The sequence below is a fragment of the Triplophysa rosa genome, linkage group LG15 (assembly GCF_024868665.1).
Source record: "Triplophysa rosa linkage group LG15, Trosa_1v2, whole genome shotgun sequence".
NCBI lineage: Eukaryota > Metazoa > Chordata > Actinopteri > Cypriniformes > Nemacheilidae > Triplophysa > Triplophysa rosa.
In genome coordinates, this window is record NC_079904.1 from 6639986 (window position 1) to 6658858 (window position 18873).

Below are 18873 nucleotides of genomic sequence, written 5' to 3' on the forward strand. Positions count from 1 at the left end.
AAATACATGTAGAAACATTACTGTTGTATTGGTTAAAAGTCAATATGAACTTGTTTTCTTTGCAGTATTTGAGGTCTGAAAAATACAGAGCATCTTATTTTAACCTGTTCCTCCTGTTTTCATTTTCCATAAATGCAAATAATTGTAAATAGAAACAATATTTTTATTTGAAACGTAGTAGAAATTGTTAGTAGTTCAAAGAATGAAACAAAAATCATTTTACCTGCAACACATACGGTACATATAAATAGTACATTAGGAAAAAAGGAAAGTAATTTTGAAATGGTCTCTTTATTTTCTCCGCAGCTGTATATTCCATAGTATACATGTATGAACTGTGCATCACCTTCATGCCATCCAGCTCTTCTTCTAGCTGTTTGCTGTATTGTTCGGTTCTCTCTCGTAGCTTCCTCTCCTTTTGAGCTTCAGCCGTGTTCTCCTCAACCTGGGCCTCCAACTGAGAGAAAAACATAACAAAATATACATCTCATGATAACAATTTAACACATTTAGGTCTACCTGAATAGTAAAAGTTGGCTTGAAGCATAAATTTGAACGTTTAAATTACACACAAAAAGAAATAAAGCTGTTTCCGCAAGGTTTGGTATCGCACACACCTCTTTACGCATTCTCTCAGCCTTGCGGGTATCCAGCCGCAGGGCCTCGAGTTTCTGCGAGACTCCCTCCATCTCCTCCTCTTTGTCCCGCAACTGACGGCTTAGCCGCTGTTTTTGCGAGCGCAGGTCGCTCAGCCGTTCGTTGAGCTCGGAGAACTCCTCCATGGCCATCTTCTTCTGACTGTGAGCGTCCTTCAGCTCTTTCGCCTGAGCCTTCATTTTCTCTGCCAACTGCAGCATCTCCTGAACAGACGTAACCACACAGATACATTAGGAAGGGATCTAGATAAAAGTATGATTGTATGCGTATTTCACGAAATACAACCGAATTAAAGTACCTTGTGCAGATCGTCTTTCTCTTGCGTGACACCCTTGAGCTGTTTCTCCAAACTTTTGATGACCTTAGATGAGTCTTCGAGATCTTTACGGGCTGAGGTGGCTTCCTCCAACTGCTGCTCTGCCTGACCTGAGTCTGACGTGACAAAACATTCAATAAGAGATCTTTCGCTCAATAGGTATTCAATACAGTACTGTAAAGGGACCAAGACCTGAATTCTGCCATGACTGAGTGATATCGAGCTCTCACCTGCTAACTGCTTTTTCAGAAAGTCAATCTCACTCTTTAAACTCCGGATCTCGACCTCTTTATTAGCATTCGCAGGGGCGTCTGAATCAGCGTACTGTAGTGCCTGCACTGTTTGAGTGGACTCTATGGGACAGAGGGTGATAAAATGCTCTTGTGTCATGCTCTTGAATGTTTATGATTTGATGTATTACGCACTGTTGCACTTCATACACAAACACTTTCGCTTTTCACCTTGGAGTTTTCGGGCAAGTTCGGTTTTCTCCTGTTCGAGACGTCTGATCCTCCTCTCATAGGCCTCGGAGGCCAGGCTCTCCTCCAGACTTTTCTGAAGATCGGCATCTACCTGTGCAGGTCCCATGGACTCCCGCAGACAACCTCGGTCTGAAAGTGTGCTACAGACCCACACAGTAAAGTTGCATAAGAATTAGGGCTGTCAAACGATTAATCGTGATAATCGCATCCAGAATAAAAGCTTGTGTTTACATAATATATGTCTGTGTACTGTGCATATTCATTTTGTATTTATAAAAACATACACATACACCTTCTCCCTTCTAACGTTACACAGTCATATATTGTGTAAACACAAACTTTAATTCTGGATGCGATTAATCGCGATTAATCGTTGGACAGACCTAAAAAGAATATCACAATAATATATTCGCAATTGAAATTTGTGAACTAGATCAGCCTCTAGTCTTCTTGAACCAGATAAGACCAGAAAACCAGCTAAGACTAGTTTAAATAGTTTTGTTTAGCATAATACATGATAAGCAAACAATAATCTGACTCACCATTTGCTTGTGTAAGTGAAGCCCACAAATGGGAGGTGGTGTCCAGAAAACGCTGTGTGAGAAGGCGGAGGCAACGTCTCCTAAAATATTTCAGAAAATCAATCCCAGCCTCAAATATCCTCCAAACGCATTTAGGTTTGTAAATGTATCTCCAACATAACCTCACTGACTACGCAGATGACTAAGGCAAAGAATATATTAAGCTCCCTCCTGAAAGCTCTAGAGGATCTCTAACTGGCTCAAAGAGAATAAAATTAGACTCGTACGCAATTTTTGAGGCAATCATCATCCACGTCAAAGTTAGAGGTGTCCGTGGGGCTGCTGACTTCAGGGATGTAAGGGGCTTCGTAGTTGCGGATGTTGTCCCAGTCGATTCCCGTGAAAAACGGGTGCTGTTTAAAGTCCTCGATACCGTTCTGACCCAGCCGGTGTTCTCTACTGCAAATGAGCCGCCGGATGAGATCTTTAGCATCTTCTGACACATCAGCCATTTGAAGTGGAAACTGGAAGCGCTCCTTGAAATAATGAAGAGGGAAAATACAAAAATGAAAACATTGCAAAAATCACAGCATATGGGGTTGGAAAGATGAGGGCGAGTTTCATTAGGCAATTTGTATTTGTATTTTTTGGGCAAACAATTCTTGACCCGACTAGATCAACCTAGTTTTCTTACACAGCAAATCTATGCACAAAACTAAATAAACCTTCATGAAAAGGTGAATTTTTACCTCATTGTTAGGTTGAGATGACTAATCCAGAATAAAATAGTGAAGGAAACACAGAAAGAATGTTTTAATTCATAACTTCTACAAATCAATTACAATTCACTGCTATTTTACTCATTTAAATTAAGCAAAAAAAAAAAACAGGTCACCCTGAAACTAAACTACTCAACCGCAAACAGATTTCAGGACACACCCACAATTACCAGCGTGTTTACATGAACACCACAAATGTCAGTTAGCGGACTGGCACAATATCTACCACAAATTGTCAAATGATGAATATGACTCACCTTGTGGTTCATGATCTTGCCATAGGTCTCCACCAGAGACTCGGCATAGAAGGGCGTCTCGCCGTACAGCATCTCATACATGCAAACACCCAGAGACCACCAGTCACACTCCGGTCCGTACTTTCCCTTCCCATCTTCCATAGCCTGCAGGATCTCTGGAGAGATGTAGTCCGGAGTACCCACTGCCACAGAGGACTGGATCTGAAAGAAACCAGGTACAAGAGAAGATGACAGGAAATTAATAGACACACTTATAGATGGTTTAATTGGACGCACGCATCTGGCCCGAAGTTAACTTCCGGTGTGTTTGGTTATAATATAACTATTTATTTCATATTTAAGATATATGAATGTTTAATTGTACTGTATATGAATTGTATCAAATTAAATTAAAATTACCCAACAGTTATCGTTTCTTTGCGGAGGTCTACTGGAAGTTAGGTTTGGGCCATATAGCTTTTGTTATGTTGTTGCTGCTAAAAACATCTATAGGGGACCAGAAATTGTGAGCTTAAGGGTTTCACGTTGAACCTACTGTTCCATCTTCCATGAGTTTGAGACAGGAGCCAAAGTCGGCCAATCGGATGTGACCGTTCATGTCCATCAGGATATTGTCTGGCTTAATATCCCTGATTATAGATAAAACACAAACAAAAAACTCATTAGAACTCAAGTTCTATAACAAAAAAGAACCTTAACAAAAGTTCAATGTGTGTTGGCATTGTACTATGATAATACCCTGTTATTTTTGGACAAGTCCAAAGCCATGGTATATGTCGAAAATAATTTTAAAAAATTTTTAATTTTTGTTTCAACTGTGAACAACTCAATATTTCTCCCAAATTCCCCCAAAAATTATAGTTTCAATTTTTTTTTATTTGCAGAAAATAAAAACTGGAAAAACAGGTGAAAATAACAATGAGATCCTCAGTATTTTTTAGACCTCAAATACTGCAAAGAAAACAAGTTCATATTCACTTTTAAGAATAACACAACACTATATTTCTACATGTATTTAGAAAAAGTTATTATTTATGTGATAACCTCAATTTTTTATCACAGTTTTCATGCGTCTTGTCATGCTGTCAGTCTTTCACAGACTTTCACAGTCTTTTGCTGTTGGATGACTTTGTCTCTCATGAGGTTGGATTTTGTTGAAATTCAACAGACATTGGATTGGAATGGCCACAATAATTTTTGAATGGTCTCTTAATTATTTCCACGGCTATGTATATCGCCAAGTGTAATGGCATTACCATCTGATACTTTTTATAAGAGTGGGCAAATGTCCACATAGACATAAAAACAATCTATATAAAACAATTCACTTTTAAATCCATTTGTTTACAAATGCATTGAACATTTTGTCGCAGTAACTCATCCAAATGGACGTGGCATGAAAACTCCTAGATATTCCTGCTTAAAAGTCAAAGAAGAGAAAATGCTTAAGATCTTGACAATGCTTGATCTTAATATAGTACTTGCTTTCACTTGCATGAGTCAGTTAATGCAATGCATGCGTGTGTGGGAGAAACGGCATGAGTTAAATGAACTATGGAGTCAGCTCTCTCTCTCTTACAGCTACAAAACTATTTTTCAGATACCTGAAACATTTTTCAGAAACCAGAAACACACGTACAAGCTAATAATCAAACATTATTACTGTGCTACTGAATAAAATGAGGGAGTTTTGTTCAGATTCCTAACCTTAAGAATCACAAGACCATAGAATTCAAGTGCATCATTTCAATGATATAACGGTGAGCAGGTGACCAAAAGCCTTTGGTGTCCTAATAAGGGTCAAAGGTGACATACAAGGGTCATCTGCTGGTGCCAAACAGCTAAACTTCTGCTGCCAAGGTACATCATATAAATAAAGGCCATGACGCTTGATACCAGACACTGTTCGAGATGTTAGATACACATGCATGTTCATACATCAATAAATCATGCAACTGTCCCACCGTTGGCACAACTACAATGATGCCTGTTGTAAAAGGGATCAGTACAAACTTAAAAGACACGCACAAGCTCACTCATATTTGACCAGCGTCAGCACATCATCAATCATAACAGCTCGTAAACTCTACAACTTTTTGGTTCTTCACGGCCAACTAAGACATTACAAGCTTATACACTGTGTGTGTGTGTGCAAGGTATGATATTCTATCTTGCAAAGTGCTCATATATTGAGTGAGGACTGCAATGAAAGGCAAAGATTTTTTCCAAGCGTTGAATTATAATTGTCAGCACCGTGCAAGATAAGGTATGTGTGAGGTGAGAGGCAGGCAACCAACGCACGCACCGCCGCCAAGCAGCTGAAGTGAGAATTAAACAGAAGCGTGTATGAGGGCTTAAACACAGAGACGTCTGTCTCTGATTGTGTGAGGAACTCAGTGGGTGGTGGATCTCAGGCCATAATGGATTGACCTTGGTCTACACGGAATAATGCAGCGGTACGGTCAAAACGGCAATGTTTATAATACACAGCACTCCTAATTTGCCATCACATTTCATAAGTAATTTGACCATTGATAACCATTACAGAGTCTATTGAATGGATTGCTGTAGACCGCAGGCCAAGGAGGGGCTTTAATTTACTGTCACAGAAATAAAATAAAATAAAATTAAGGAAACTATAATGTCTATTCAATACTTTTATCAGCAACAGTCATTTAATGTCTTTATCATTACTCTGCGGATTTCCTAAGCAAATATTGATATCATTGCTGTCCTTCCGAAACCTAGTATCTCCAAATTCACAGATTTTCAGAAAATAGAAAAAAAACACTGTATTTTTAAGGGTTAAATATTGTGTTGTCAAAGTTGACAAGGACTTTTTAATACTTTGTAATGATTAGATTTTTGCAAAGCCCAGTGGAAAACAAAGTGTGACTAACGATTTATGACAAAAAAAGTTTTGGAAGGACAGCGACAATGTGCAGATGTTCAGGGTCAATTCATAGAAATATTTTCATAATCTTCAACACCCTTTGATCTGAAGGTAAATGTCTGAATGTTTGAAATTAGTTATGTGGAGATTAATTTAACTGCGCTAACATTCATTTTATTTTACAAAATAAAACTTTTGTAAAATATTTGGAAGAACGCTTGTAATCAAACAGTTCTTGGCCACCATTGACTAATGAGAATGGTAGTCAAACATGCCCCACAACTTTTTGCTTTCCTACATTCTTCAAAATCTCTTCTTTTGTGTTTAACAAAACAAAGAAATTTACAAAGAAATTGAACTACTATGGCATTTAATGGTGACCGCGAACTGTTTGGTTACAAGAATTCTTCCAACTATCTTTCTCTGTGTTCATCAGAACAAAGAAATGTATGCAGATTTGGAACAACTTGATTTGGGTGACTCATTTTTGGGTGAACTGTCCCTTCAACCAAAACCAGACCATAGTAAACCACCTAGACCTCTCTTTTTCTGGATACGTCACTGTTGTATTTGATTGGCTCATTCTCACCGTCATGGTCTTGTGCCACAGAGCAAACAGCATAAGGCAAAGTAGCACCTGCTAAACCAATTAAGAGACAAACACCGAGCTGCTAACAAACACAGAACAAACAAACATGCTCGACAAACATTAGCTCTTGGGCTAACAAGGTTCCCTTCTAACATTGTTTACATCAGATAATGAGGCAACGTTCATAGCACAGCTACTGATGAGCTACTGAGATTTAAATCAAATGACTAATATTCCAGTTGTGCTCTGTGGTATTTTAGAGGCATCATAAAATGCAACACATAATCCAATTCACATATTTCTGGTTGAAACTGGAGAACATAAATAAATAAATGGTGGGACTACAGAGGGACTTGATTTTATCCGCAGGAATTTATAGGAGTTTGAAAAACGGGTGTTACATGCCATGGATTTGGCTATTACTAAATATTTTATAATAGTCCATGAGGCCAAAGTGACATTAGCAGAAAAATCGTTTTTATGGAAGAGTTTTGAATAAAGATGAAAAAGAAAGCAATGTAGCAACCATTGACTACCATAATTTCTTTATAAATTGCTTTGTTCTGTTGAACACAAAAGAAGATATCTTGAAGAATGTAGGAAAGCAAACAGTCCTGGTGCACTTTTGACTACCATTGTAATTTTTGTACTTCAATGGTGGCCAAGAACTGTTTGGTTACAAGCATTCGTGCAAATATCTTTCTCTGTGTTCATCAGAACAAAGAAATTCATAAAGATTTGGAACAACCCAAGGGTGAGTAAATGAAGAAATAGATTTTTTTTTAGGGGGGGTGAACTGTCTCTTTAAGAAATCTTAGATATCTGTACTGGAATACAAGGCAAAAATGCTAAGTAAGAAATTCATTTTTGCAGTGTAGAATGTTTGCCTGATACAACTTCTTGTCGCCTTTAAAAATAAATGAGTAAATACCCAAGCTCACTAACTATGCTAAACCAGGAGCTCCTTAAATTTGTGTTAAACTTGGTTAACCTGGCCGCATGCCTCCTGCTAGGCCAAAGGCTATTCACTTCATTAACGGTCCATTATAGGACCCGGCCTGGTCAGAGGGGGTTGTAGTGTAGGTGATAATTGGTTGCCTCTGTCCCCGGCTGCTGTCTTAAGGAGCAGCGGATGGCAAGTAGAGGGAGGTAATCCCACTTTAAGACCACAATAACCATCTGTGAGCACCATCTGGCACTGCCTCATGCCTACCACAGGGAGAACTGGTCAACTAGTGACAGGAAGGGAGAGGGGTGGGGGACTCATTGTATGGAGATACATTTCAAGCATTCTGATTGATTATTGATCTTAATCTGTTTTTAAAATGTTCATTTAAAGGCCCAGTGTATGAAATTATCGACATCTAGCGGTGAGGTAGCGAACTCCAACCAACAGCTCACTCCACCCCTCCCCTTTGAAGCACTACGGTGGCTGACACAGGACAAAAATATCGTCGCGTTTTCGCTTATTTGTCAAAGGAGATAACACATTTACAAAAATGACTAAACCATTTCAGTTTGTAGATCAAATGTTGCACCACTAAGGTCGCAACCGGTGTCGTCAAACAAAGGCTCCATGAGGTCATCTATCCACCTGTGCCGTTTCAAATGAACAGTACGTTAGCCTCAGGCAGCTGTGTGTTGCTCTCTATGACAGGGGATCTTTACAGGGAACAGGATATTCCCTCTTGACTTCTGAGGTACGATGAGCTATGTCTCGGTCGTACACGAAATTCCAGCTTCTCCTTTGGAATCAGCTGTGACAAGGAACCTCCCATCACACACATGCCACTGATCAATAGGAGAACCCCCATATGGCCCTGATCAATAACCCAGTTCACACTCGCACAATGCAGCTGTCACACTCAACAAAAACAAGCAGGACAGATGCGTGTGCATCCGACAGACCCTTCAGCTGTGACGTGGGCCGGCCCACTTCACCGATGGATCGACGAACACAGAGGACACCCTATGCAAATATCTGGCAGAGACGAACCGGGCACTTAACACCACTTACAAGTATCTTAAAAAAATGTCCACTTAAACACAGCAGACTGGACACTTAGTCTAACGAGGGTTGGGTGAAAGCAAGTGCTTCAGGCTTTTTTAGAAGGAGCTTTTAGGACAGGAGCAGGCGTATTTTATCTGCATGGTGACTGGAAAAAATGTGCGAAGATTGTATTAAAAATGTAAATAAATGTGATGACAAGATTTAATTAGATTTTGGATGAACTGTGTCTTTAAAGGGATAGTTTACCTAAAAATAAAAATGTTGTTCACCTTCATGTCATTCGAAACCTGTATATGACTCTTTCTTCTGTGGAACACAAAAGAAGATATTTGGAGAAATGTCCATACAATGGAAGTCAATGGGGTCCAATGTTGTTTGTTGACCAACATTCTTCAAAATATCTTTTGTTCTGTTCTGCAGATGAAATTGAGTCCTACAGATTTGGAATGATACGAGGACGACTAATTCATGACAGAATTTTCATTTTTCTGTGAACTATCCCCTTAAGTTTTTAGCTGGTAAGTATAAACCCATGACTATGCTTTCTTGCAAAATTTGTATACACTTCTTCACATACGCACACCCTTCGACACGGCTTTCTCATACGAAACACACCCACGCCAACCCCATCCCTAGAGCCCAATGCATGCTGTCCCCACCCTCCGCAAACCGAGCGTGCCAAAATCCCACAAGAGGAGAACTGACCACACCTCTAACCCCATGATTACTGCCTTAAACTTCTCTCTGCCTGGCCCTCTGGGTGCCCCAAAAAGAGCCTGCAATTGGCAGACCAAGAATAAAATGGTTGCATGTCTGTTTGTGAAAAGGAGAATGAGCATAACACTGGAGAAAAAAGTGTGTGAGTAGCCAAATGTTGTGCTAGGTGAGATTAATGTCTGTTGAAGCACACCCAAAGTTCCAAAACACATTCATCAAAGCAAGGGCTCTGTGCAACTGCTGTCTGTCATTATGCAAATGAAGAGAGGCCACTTCCTGTCCACCAACTCAAGATATTACCATCCAATCAGACTAAACATTGTCTGTTCCAACTTATTTGCTTGCTCTGCTTCACTGACTCCGGTTTCTGACTTAAAGGGATAGTTCACCCAAAAATGAAAATTCTGTCATCATTTACTCACCCTCCTGTCATTTCACAACTGTATTACCTTCTTTCTTTTGCAGAACAAGAAAGACTATATTTTGAAGAATGTTGGTACACGGAAAACATTGGTCCCCATTGACTTGCATTGTTTTTGTGTCCATATAATAGAAGTGAATGGGGACCAACGATTTTTGGATTCCAACATTCTTCGAAATATCGTTTGTTTTTACATAAGAAATAAAGTTATACGTTTTTAAAATGTCAAGAGGGTAAGTTTGTTTTGGGCGAACTACCTCTTTAAAGACACAATACCATCAAAATAGTAGTTTTTCGGCTTTATGCATGTTAGCGTTGTGTTAGGCCATGCATACCTACTAGAACTTAAAGTTGTCAAATGTAAGAGTCTTTCTCTTCCAGGAAAACTGACCAAAAATGTTAATGACTCACTATACACTTTCCTGTCCCTCCCTTAAAGAGACAGTTCACCCATTCTTCATCATTTGCTCACCCATGTCATTCCAAGCCTGTGTTATTTTCTTTATTTACACAAAAGATGACATTTTGGTAGCCAGACAACATTGGCCCAATAGACTTCCATTTTTCGGACACAAAACCATTGAGACATTTCTCAAAATAACTTCTTTTGTGTTCCACCAAAGAAAAAGTCTTACAGGTTTTGAACCACATGAGGGTAAACAAATGACAGATTTTTTATTTTGGGGTAAACTATCCCTTTAAAACCAACTGACAAGTAAGTAGCTTTATGAAGGTGATGATTAAAACCGATTGGCTACAGTATTTATAAACAAGGGATCTTTTAAGCACCCAATCAGGTGTGACTTGGATCCGGGTGATATGCTGAGAGATTATAGCTCACCTGTGAACATAATGTAGCTGATGCACCGAGTCAATAGCCAGGACCATCTCAGCCAGATAAAACTTGGCCATGTCTTCAGGCAAACGATCTTCAAACTTACTGAGAAGAGTCAACAGATCACCCCCTACATAGTAGTCCATCACCAGGTACTATCAAGAGAAAGACAAAAGTTGGAGAGAAGAAACAGAACATTTGAGGAACTGAAAAACAAAGATAACAATCTTTGAGTTATCACATCTTTAAAATTCCTTTAAGACTTTTATTCTTGGATTAATCCAATCTCAATTATCCATGGTATTCTTTTATCTATAAACCTTTTAATCACTCTGTTTCATTCCATGACTCTCCCACTCATGACAATCATAATTCACAACAGAGCCCCTCTTCTCCTGTCATGCTATATACAGCACAACACAATTAAATACAGAGCCACATTCCCTTCAAACTTCATAACCAGTGATGGATGATCATCACACTATCTCCCGCTCCACAACCTGACAAAAGATAAGAAACCAGAGGCTTTAGGTGCTTCATTACTCATAGTGCCTTTAGAACATCTGCCATACGTATGCAATTATTAGCCGATCCACCCCAAAAGATGTCATCATTCCAAGTCAACATTAGCTTTAGAGTTCTCACTCACCAAATTGTTATCATCTTGAAAAGCAAAGTGTAACGTTGTGATCCACTGGCTGTCCCCGTTCACCAGCACGTCCCGCTCCTCCCTAAAACAAGCCGTCTGGGGAAATAGAGAAAAACATCAAAGAAAATCACTCTTTATATTCGGCATTACAACATGTAAACTAGGCTGACTAGGATGAACCCCAACGAAGGGATCACACACAGATAAAAGACAAAAGTTTGAATGGTTTCTTGTGCCATGGGTTAAGACAGAGGGCCAAACCAAGGATTAGATCAGGGAACAGCAGAAATGTCTGCATCAGCAAAGCTAAAAAGCTTGATAGTAAATCGAAATGCTGAAGGGACAAATTTTTATACATTACATATAAAATAAGTTAAATGAATTTGCAATGATTTCGAATTTACAGCTTAATGCATTAAGTTGTTTGGACCATATTTACTGAATTTGACCCTGTCGAGAGATGTAAGGATGAATACCAGCCTACCTCAGCCCTCTTGAGCATCTCCCATTTGTTGAGGATCTTCATGGCAAACACTTTGTCTGTATTTTTCACCTTAACTACGGCAACCTGTGAGGAAGACAAGAAACGTCAATTCTAATGTGATCTTAAAAACGTTTTAGGAACCTAAATACGGGTTTACAAATCTGGAATTTTATGTGAAAGTCCTATTTACCAATGAGAATTTAGAGCCACCTTTCACACCCAAGTTTCCAAGATGGACAGAAACTTGGCTGTTAAACTACATTGTACTGTACTAAAACTCCAGAATCATCAGCAAACTGCCTATCTACAGTACATTTCAGTCAGAATCCGAAGGCAACCTTATCTTGCATACATTTTGACTTGTGCTGGCAATGTTCTTCACAGTGGTTTGATCAGGAAGGCACACAGTGTTCTTGTCTCTCCCCCTTCAAAGTCCATTGCTCTTTGTTTTTGTTTTCTGTCATCAAGTATGGATGACATCTTCATAGATGCCCCTTTCACACCCTACACACTCACACATAAAGGCCAACAAAGTACTGAAACAAGCAGCAGTCCAGTATTATTCACATTGTTTCGCAAAATATAAATTTGTATTCTTTACTCTGTTTTGAAGAAATACTTTGTTAAACACAAACCAAACAGTTTTGCTAAAGCTAAAGTTATTCAACGGTTTCACAATCTTAGCGTCTTCAAATTCACAATTCAGTAGCAGCTACTGGCTCAGAAGGCTACACAGGAACTGATGTCATAGGCCTGTCTTCTGATTGCTCAAGCCTCTCCTAATCCACGAGGAGATGAAAGCGTGTGACTGATCCTCAGACTGCTTAAAGCTTCTGCACGTTTTCTCACAGCTGAGAGATGCAGCTTCCTTTCCCATGTTATTTTGAAAATGGCCTCACGTTAAGCAGATGAGACTTCTGCTCCATTTCCAAGATCTGTTGATTCCAGCTGGATTGAAGTGAGGAGACACTAGGCCGGAAACCCGGTCGAGTGGTCTGTCAGGCGAGAATGTTCCCGATGGGGGGGTGGGCTGAGATCATAGCTCACCAGACGTTGACAAGTAGAAGGGCTGACACATTTTGTCCTACCCCCCTACTTTAATCTACCTTTGATGGTTTTAACAGAATTTTCAGTTCGGGTTGAACTCGCTCTTTAATGTACTTCACTGCACATTACCACAGCTTTGGTAAACACAATTGGGGAACCATGTGCCACAGAACTGCTTTCTCAGTCACTGTGAAATGAAACCTCAATAAAAATTCAATAAAATTATTTGCCGGGGTTTAAGAACGTGGCTCCCATCCAATGTTCCCACTTTATGGAGAGCCAGATCTCACTAAGTAACCTAATAGCGCTGGCTTTCTTGGCCTACCTGTCAACTAGACATTCTTTAATGACATCATCACATCTGTATGAAAGAACGTCAACAGCCGCAGGCTCTTAAAAATACTGAATGAAGAATACCTCATGCTAATGGAAAACACTGCAAAACTGAATTTTGTCTTATTTTCGGGTATGATTTTCTGAAAATTCTTAAATCACGATGCATTTGATTGAGAAGCAAAATGACTTAAGTTTTGTTTTCTATACCAGAAACCAAAATTAAACGAGTTTATGCTTAAAACAAGCAAAATAATCTGTCTGAGAGTCTGTATCTTGTTGATTGAAGAATATTTAGACATTTATACTGGAAAACTAGACAAAAACACTAAGTAAGAATCAAAAAAAGTTTGAATAATGCTGACTGTATAAGATGCAAAGAGACCACTATGAGTCATTTTTGAGAAATCTAGAACGTTACAAAGTAGGATACATACCTCTCCAAAAGCACCCCGTCCAATCACCTTCAAGATCTCAAAATCTTCTTTATGCAAGCGCATCTGTTTTACCTTGGATGTGAAAGGTTTCGCTGTAAAAACAAAATGAGGACAAAAGGCATGAAAAAACTTATATATAAGAATATTAAAACCATAAACCAAAACTAAAATCATATAAATAAAGCACATATAGATGCCCTGTGGGTTTTGAATGACATAGGAATGAGAAAATGGTGACAAAATCTTCAGTGAACTATTTTTAAAATCGAAGGCTACATGATGTTAAAAAGAGAGCAGCAAGTTATATTTGACAAAACCACAGTTGTCAACATTCAAATTAGTAACATGTCCAAATTTGTGTCTAGAATCTAGACACAAATAACCTGCACAAGATTTTTGGACGCTACTATTATTCACTGCCTGTGGTTATGACAAATGTTCCACATGTCAAGTCCAAGTCAGACCTTGTCAGAGCAGTGGGTGTGACCGTCCTAAAGGGAGGCCTGCCATCCCTAGCTCAGATATAAACGTGGGAACAGGCAGGGGATGATCTCAACTTCAGTCGGATAAGGATAAAGTTTGTCATGCTTATCCTAAACAACTGCACAAACACGCCACCCACATCATCAGCCTCTAAACCGAGTACTATGTGAGAATGATGTAAGAGTGATCATTTGTTAAAATACACCGTCCAAAAGCCTTTGCTTCTTCTACCTCTTGTACGCATTATTGAAGTGTGACGCTGCAAATTTTTCTATGAGAGAGCACGTGGTTAAAGCTGCCACTGCAGAACAATTACAGCTATGACTCAAAACTCTCATCCAATCAGCATCACGCACACAGGGTGGAGCATCTCTGTTGCCATGGCAACATTGGAGGGTTGCAGAGGAGAGAAATTTGAAGAAATCTGGACCTCTGAGAGTAAAGGAATTGCCCGTCAGACTAAAACAAACAGGTCAAATTGAAATTTGTTTGGTCTCAGCTTATTAAAGACTTTCTGAATGTGGAGATTCAGGGGAACGTAGTCTCCAGAGCACACAGTGGCCCCAAAAAGTATTTGAATACTGAAAATACAATTAAATATATAAATTTACAGGCATTAGGTAAACTTTTCATAAAGACGGACAACATTTTAAAGCAAGTGGCACTTGCAAAAAGGTCTGACATACATTCTCTCTGATCTAATGTTTATAAGCCATTTGTGCAACTCGTAACATTAATATGAAAATCAACCAATATAAATTTCTTTGTTCTGATGAACACAAAAGAAGATATTTTGAAGAATGTAGGAAAGCAAACAGTTCTGGGGCACTTTTGACAACCATTGTAGTTTTTCCTAGTAGTCAATGGTGTTCAAAAAAACAAGGAAATTTATACAGATTTAAACAAATTTATACACCCTCACAACTTGAGGGTGAATAAATGATGACAGAATGTTTATTTTTGGGGGAACTGTCCAACACCCAAACAGCCATACAGCAACACTCTTGCAGTCTTGCAATCTCAAAGCATTACAGCTCATACATCAGGAAATGTAAAATCAAGTGACATCTAATAATATAGATTATCCCCAAAGAAAATGTTTCACACACACACACACACACACACTATTCTAGTCTACAAGAGGTCATGATCTGTCTCTCAGCGCAAATAAGCTGCTAGATCACCAAGGTACAATTGGTGGCTTCCAGGCATTTTGGTCCCGGCGGGGCATTCATTACCCAGCCAGGTCATTACATCCCATCAGCACTTCTCTATATTAAACTGTAATTACATTCAGTCACTGACCCAAGGCTAATCCAACAGTCCAAACAGTAACATATAACAGGTCAGGTACTCGATCACACCCTGCTGTCAGCTAAGAACATGCTAACAATACCAGCTATGTCTAAATACCACAGGAGAGAGGGTGAAAATATTCCCCAACATCCCTGGATAGAATCAGCCATGCTTGACCCTGGTAAAACTTTCAACAGTTTTGACATGGGTTAACGGCAGCCACATGTTAAAATACGTGCGGTGCTGCAGTGGGAGTCCTGTGCTACATCAGTGGGACCCCTGACTACACATACAGATATAATGCTCAAGCAGCAAACACTGAAGTAATAAAAGACTCCTCTGTTACAAAGACTGACTGTGAGCAACCAATGAGTAAAATACCCCACAAGCGCTCATGAATCACCATGTAACCACTTTATAATGGAAAAATCTGGCAACTGGCAAGCAGGGTCCTACGAAAAATCATACTTGTTGAATATTTTCTTAGGTATTTCAATATTAATTTTGATTGAATGTACATAAGAAAAATGATGTTGTGTATTGCACCATAGAGGGTCATAGCTTTTTATAGGGTTAAAGCTGCAATATTTTTAGATAAAAGTAAATAAAAATCAGTTAATAAGGGGATAGTACACCCAATATTTAATTTTGACATAATTTTTTCACCCTCATGTCATTCAAAAAAACCTGTATATGACTCTATATTCTGTGGAACACAAAAGAAGATATTTTGAGAAATGTCTTAGTGGTTTGTGTCAATACACTGGAAGTCAATGGGGGCTAATGTTGTGAACTTCAAAAAACTTCTTTTGAGTTCTGCAGAAGAAAGTCATACAGGTTTGGAATGACATGAGGGTAATTTTTTTCATTTTCAGGTGAACGATCACTTTAATAATGACAGAATTTTCCTTTTTGGATGAACTATCCCTTTAAGCAAGTACATAAAAAAGGTCCATTATTGATTAGCTTAAAATAATGCTTGAACTGTCACATATTATTTCATTGGAAATGTCAGTTTGACGCCATTTGACTTTAACCGACGTATACATCAGTTTGTAAAATAAACTGCAATTTTATGTTTCAAACAGAGATGGTAACAGACGGATTACAGCTTTAAACCAAATAAACACTGTCCAAGTAAGCGCCCCATCAATGGAGAAACAGAATACACGTGCAACATCATGAATCGTGCTCCGCCCCATGTATCTACGGATAAGTGGATTAACAATATTAGCTTTAGCGGTAACAATAGCCAAACAGTATAATTCACCTGAAAACCTAATAAAAACAACACAGGCATGCCAAACATAGCAACAGTTGCCATGACAAACCAGAGAGAGGTGCGCAGCGTCGTAAATGTAAACGTCTTTACCACATTATTGACATTTTAGACAAAACTGTAACACTTCAAAATAAGGTTTCATTTGTTAACGTTAATGCTTTAGCTAACTATTAGCATATATTTTAATAGCATTTATTTATCTCTGTTAATGTTAGTTAAATGTGTTAGAAAACGTTGAAATCAACTTCATTGCTACTTCATGTTGTTAACTACTGTAGTTAAGAAATGCTAACAAAAGAAAACTTATACGGTGTTTCCAAAGTATGCTAAGTATACTGAGGTCTGAAAAGTGTCAAACTAAACTCTTTGGTATTGTGAGACTTGAAAAACACGTCTACCAGACTGGTTGAGGGTGTGCGTGACACTCAGCTCGTGAGAATCGACGCGTGCTTGAGTAAATTTGCCCTCCTCGCTGTATTTGGGGAGAGGGGTGTGTACAAAGAGAGATGCAAAGACGAATACTAGGCAGCGATTGTGCGCTCCCATATCCACTCTTCTGGCAAGGGGACATCTGGAAGCCATAAGAGGGATTATTTACGGCCACAGTGAAGTAACAACGCAAAAATGCCGCTTCCAGAAGAACACGTCCTGGCTCCTGGAGCTAAAATGCCTGAGGATGGCCTTCTCTGCCGTAACCAGAGAGACTAACAAGGCATTCGGCAGAGTATTAACACTACAGTCACGACAAGTAGTGATGTGCTTCAGCTTTAGCATCTTGAAAGAGGCAACATGCTAATGCTAAGAGGGACATGCAGAGAGAAATTTCAAGGTATTTTGTGAATTGTGTCATCAGATTTACATTCAATGTGGAGTAAAGCAAAAGGTGTATACATACCTACTGTGTTTCTCAAAGTGCTTTAGTTTGAGAGAAAACTACTTGAGTCTGCTATTTATCCACAAGTTTTAGTTATATGGTTTTATTAAAGATTTTATTAAAGGAATAGTTCACCCAACAATGAAAATCCTGTCATCATTTATTCACCCTTGTGTCATTCAAAACCTGTATATGACTCTGTCTTTAGCAGAACACAAATGAAGATATTCTGAGAAATGTCTTCGTGGTTTTGTGTCGACACAATAAAAGCCAGTTGGGTCCCAAATTGTTGGGTCACAGACATTCTTCAAAATATCTTCTTTTGTGTTCCGCAGAAGAAAGAAAGTCATACAAATTTAGAATGACGTGAGGGTGAGTAAATGAAGAAAAAGTTTCATTTTAAAAGATGAACTATCCCTTCAATGATGAAGCTAAATAATTTATAGTAGTACAACATAGTGAAATACATTTCTGGTTGGGTGTCCATGACGCTTTTTGGGAACTGGTGGTTAGTGCATATGCATAAAAACGCATAGTGCTAGTGCAGAAGACATTAGTTTGAGGCCATAAATTGCGAAAAATAAATACTCTTACATTCTGATATTACACAAAAACAACTGATTAAAAGAGCATGAAGCATGACTCTGTTTTTATTCTCCTTCATAAGTTATAACTGTATGTCTTGCAATTCCCACAATGCCCTGCTGCACTGCACACTACAAACTACATCAGGAGGATATTGCTACTACTAATAAAACAATCAATAAGACGAGCAAACAAAGTACCGATAGACTGAAAAAATTACATTTACAGAATGAAGGCAGTGATCTCATATTATGTGACAGAAGTCCTTGTTATTAAACAAACTGGCAGGATATCAGATGAATAAAAAAAGTCATGGTGCCTTCAATCCCTAAGGCAGAGTTAGAGTACCACAGTTCCTGTGGGGTGATATATGAAACCTTTGACGAAGGGCATTAAATCATTAATAAGTAGCGAACGTACATAAACATGCCTGAGAATCACTTTCATACCGCATAAACATGCAATGGGGCGATAAATTGTGTTTAACGCTACAGTGAGCACCCATGACGCTCAAATTCCCAAACCCATAATACATACAACCCACTCCGCTTTAGAAACACGATGAGATGGCTTGTGTCAGGCCGGACAGGAATTAGATTTGTCTAAACCACTGCTATCCACAAACAGGATATTCCCCAAAACAATGAAGCCAGAGGAAGACATCGGGAACAAAGCAATAGGATCTTGCATGTTGATAATGTTCTTTGAGGAAAAATGGGTAGACGAAGAATCCACATGCCCCTATTAGACGTGTCTGAAACCGAAGATTTGTGCTGGAAGTGCATTACAGGTGCCAAGAGAGCAAGAGCGCTTTTAACCCATGCAGCTATGTTAAACATGCGCTATGTTAAAAATGCAGGAAGGTGCATGCACTGAATTCTGTTTGTAACAGAAACAGAAACTCTACAAAAGAAAGAGACAAAAC

At 38.9% G+C, this 18873-nt stretch overlaps 1 protein-coding gene across 6 annotated transcripts in view; it reads right to left on the reverse strand.

Moving 5' to 3' along the window:
• cdc42bpab (CDC42 binding protein kinase alpha (DMPK-like) b) overlaps positions 1–18873 on the reverse strand; it is a 48019-nt gene that overhangs the window by 19773 nt on the left and 9373 nt on the right. For 4 of the 6 annotated variants that reach the window (XM_057352272.1, XM_057352270.1, XM_057352273.1 and 1 more), the window contains exons 2-15: positions 13429–13520; positions 11612–11695; positions 11128–11223; positions 10485–10633; positions 3548–3641; positions 3013–3213; positions 2726–2746; positions 2264–2512; positions 1998–2077; positions 1435–1595; positions 1204–1326; positions 956–1089; positions 618–860; positions 347–457 (exon numbers count right to left, since the gene is read on the reverse strand). In XM_057352272.1, the coding sequence (XP_057208255.1) occupies positions 347–457; positions 618–860; positions 956–1089; positions 1204–1326; positions 1435–1595; positions 1998–2077; positions 2264–2512; positions 2726–2746; positions 3013–3213; positions 3548–3641; positions 10485–10633; positions 11128–11223; positions 11612–11695; positions 13429–13520 (1838 nt within the window). The remainder of the gene's footprint in view (positions 1–346; positions 458–617; positions 861–955; positions 1090–1203; positions 1327–1434; positions 1596–1997; positions 2078–2263; positions 2513–2725; positions 2747–3012; positions 3214–3547; positions 3642–10484; positions 10634–11127; positions 11224–11611; positions 11696–13428; positions 13521–18873) is intronic. The other 2 variants (XM_057352274.1, XM_057352271.1) reach the window with 1 other exon arrangement.